Source organism: Nestor notabilis, unplaced genomic scaffold (assembly GCF_000696875.1).
Source record: "Nestor notabilis isolate BGI_N333 unplaced genomic scaffold, ASM69687v1 scaffold5879, whole genome shotgun sequence".
NCBI lineage: Eukaryota > Metazoa > Chordata > Aves > Psittaciformes > Psittacidae > Nestor > Nestor notabilis.
This window is the reverse complement of record NW_009942242.1, coordinates 1,257-4,017: the sequence shown is the minus strand read 5'-3', so window position 1 is coordinate 4,017 and position 2,761 is coordinate 1,257. Positions and strand designations below refer to the sequence as shown.

At 45.2% G+C, this 2,761-nt stretch overlaps 1 protein-coding gene across 1 annotated transcript in view; it reads right to left on the bottom strand.

The window, feature by feature from the left end:
• Window positions 1–1,948, bottom strand: part of MAPKBP1 (mitogen-activated protein kinase binding protein 1) — a gene marked incomplete at its 5' end in the record, with an annotated part of 33,111 nt that extends 31,163 nt beyond the window's left edge. The window contains 2 exons of the mRNA XM_010021286.1: window positions 608–754; window positions 1,759–1,948. Of these exons, the coding sequence (XP_010019588.1) occupies window positions 608–754; window positions 1,759–1,948 (337 nt within the window). The remainder of the gene's footprint in view (window positions 1–607; window positions 755–1,758) is intronic.
• Between the last annotated feature and the right edge of the window lie 813 nt (window positions 1,949–2,761).

Below are 2,761 nucleotides of genomic sequence, written 5' to 3'. Positions count from 1 at the left end.
CAGGAATCCAAAAGACTTCTAGGGATCATCCAAGTCAAATTATGCCTTTTGAGAGCTGACAGAAAAAGGAGTAGTTTTTCCACCATGAGCTGTGCTCACAGATCTTCCAGCACAAGTGAGAATGGAAGCAAATGTCCATAACTAATCACTGTTCTGTATGAGTATCCTCCCTCTTATATAGATGAAGTGACTGTAAACTGCTTCTCATTCAATTCTCCCAAATCTCCACCTTATTTAATACACCTTTTCCAAACAAATCTTAAAGTGGTTACATGCTACAGAGATGGAGAAAAAAAGAGAATCAACTCTCCTGCAGCACATGGGATAAGCCATTTTGGAACAGACTAAGCTAAGTGAATCCTCAGGTGGTTTATGGAAAAAGCGATAATCCCCTGGACCATTTCAGACAAACCATCTTTCCAGCTGATACTTCCTACTGCCCCTTCATGTTTCTTGAGGTTCACACATTTTACCAGACTTGTGCTCTGTTTACAGAGAACTTTGTGCTGACTTAGAGATCCAAAGAAGTTTGGGCCTTAACTTGGGAATACCTCTGAGTGAGGAAGAGCAACCCCAAGGGCAAGATGATCAAAACCTAGGATCTTACATTGCTGAGGATGTTGCGGTGCAGGGCTGTGCCATGAATGTTGGAGCTCTCAGTGTTCCACAGACGAATGGTGTTGTCAGAGGAGCAGGTGATGAAGGAACCAGGGGGGAGGCAAGACTGATTGTTGTCCTTCACCTCCGGATACATCTACGGGCAGGTAAAATCAACCCCTGAATGAGATTGCCTGCTAGACACCAGTAGCAAGTTTCAAAACAAAATGAAATCAAAGTGCTGTCCTCTCTTTTGTAAAGGTGAGAGCCAGCCACTTCTAATGAAAACCTGCTTGCAGACCAGAGCTTCATATTAATTTCAAACAAGTGCTCACTGAGCTTCCCTGAATGTAGAACATCTCCTTAAGAGACATGCAACAAGCCAGCATTCTTTGTTTCCAATAGCTGAGAGAATACCTCAAAGACCATGCAACAACAACCATGCAGCAACAGCCTTGCACTGTTGTTTGCAACTTTCAACTACTACTGCCCATTCATAATCCAGAAGGAAAGGGTGAGATGCAATTAGTAAATAATAACAAGGAGAGTCCTCAACCTCTTCCCATTTTCTTTCCACTTCCCCCTTTCCTGACCATCAGTGGACATATTTCAGCATATTAACAATTACGTTGTTTCCTGTACCTCCTTTCCTTCCCTCTAAGAGAAAGCCAACCAGACAGACTGGAAGACAATAGCCACTTGAGAGGCTAATCATGGATGTCCTGGTAAACTGAAGAAGGATCAGAGTTGAGATCTTACCACTTGATTCCCTCTTTTGACTTTGGAGCACTTGCTCACCACAGACCTTGAATAATTTCTTTTGAGGTCAGCAGTAAACTCCAGTGTGTTTTCTGAAAGGAGCCCCTGCATTCACCTTCGTGCAGTTCTGTTCCTTCTCCCACCTCTTGCTTTTCAATGGTAAGACTTTTTTTTTTCCCCAGTAACACACTGCATCTAACACATTTGGTCAGACATTGCAGTGCAGCCAAAGAACTGACCCAGCTCCACCTCAAGCCCCGTAGCAACCACACTAACCACAGAAGGAAATCTGAGCCAATTCTTTCTCTCTGCAGTAAGTGTCTGCATACAAATTCAGCAGCTCTGCAGATGACTTCCTCAGCTGCAACTGGAATCCAACACTTGTGTGTGCAGACAACATACCTCAATGTTCCACACGCAGGAAGAGTGGTACAAAGCAGAGTACACCTTGCCCACTTTCTTCGGGTCTTTGACATCCCACACATACAGGCTGTGGTCATTGTATACGCAGGAAAGCCACTGGTTGGTGGGGTCAAAAGTCAAGGCAATCGTGTCTGGATACTTCGCATCAGCCATACCAGAGAAAAGACGACTGCACAAAGAGAGAACAACAGCCTGGTTAGCCTGCACTTCCTTGGATTGGCAAGGAGTCAGGGCATGAGAGCTCAGATTGTCCACACTGATTGTCCAGGGCACTGGCAAGGTGACCAGTGCACTGTGGCATATATGGATAGAGAATAGCTGGCAGGGAAGACCTGTGTCTTGAACAACCAGAGTCCCAAGAGAAGCCTGAAAGTTCCATAGCTAAAGTCATTCTCCTTGCCATCCAACTCAAGACTCCCACCACAGACAGGCCATTGACTTACCCTGAAAAAGGACCAAACAGGACACTTGATCATCACTGGAGATCATAATCACTTACCCCTGCAAAACCAGGTGGCAAAACCCAAGTCAAATGATCTCAAAACAAAGGAGATGATCATCTTTTGGTACTATATTTTGCTTACTGATTGCAGGAACTGCTCTTGTGTGGGACCAAGCAGAAGAATAAGTCCCAGCACAAAGGACAAAGGAATGATTCATTTCAGCATCAGCTTCTCTGACATGCTTCCCTTCCACCCCTAACCCACACACAGCCAGCTTTGTGCTGCTTGCAGCAGCTGCAAGATGGGCAACTGCAGTACAGTCCTTTCCAGATAAGGAAACCCTCCAATGCAAACTAAAAACCAGAGGAGTTCTGCAGAGCAAGGAAACACCTCCTTCCCCAGGTAAGATCAAGAATGTGAACCCTGTATGTCCTCAACAGTGTGAAGTCCTCTGTGAAGTCCTGCTGCCATGCATGTAAAGAAGGAGCTGCTCTCCTGACCTGAGGCAAACACAACCACCCCTCAATACTACTAAAGAT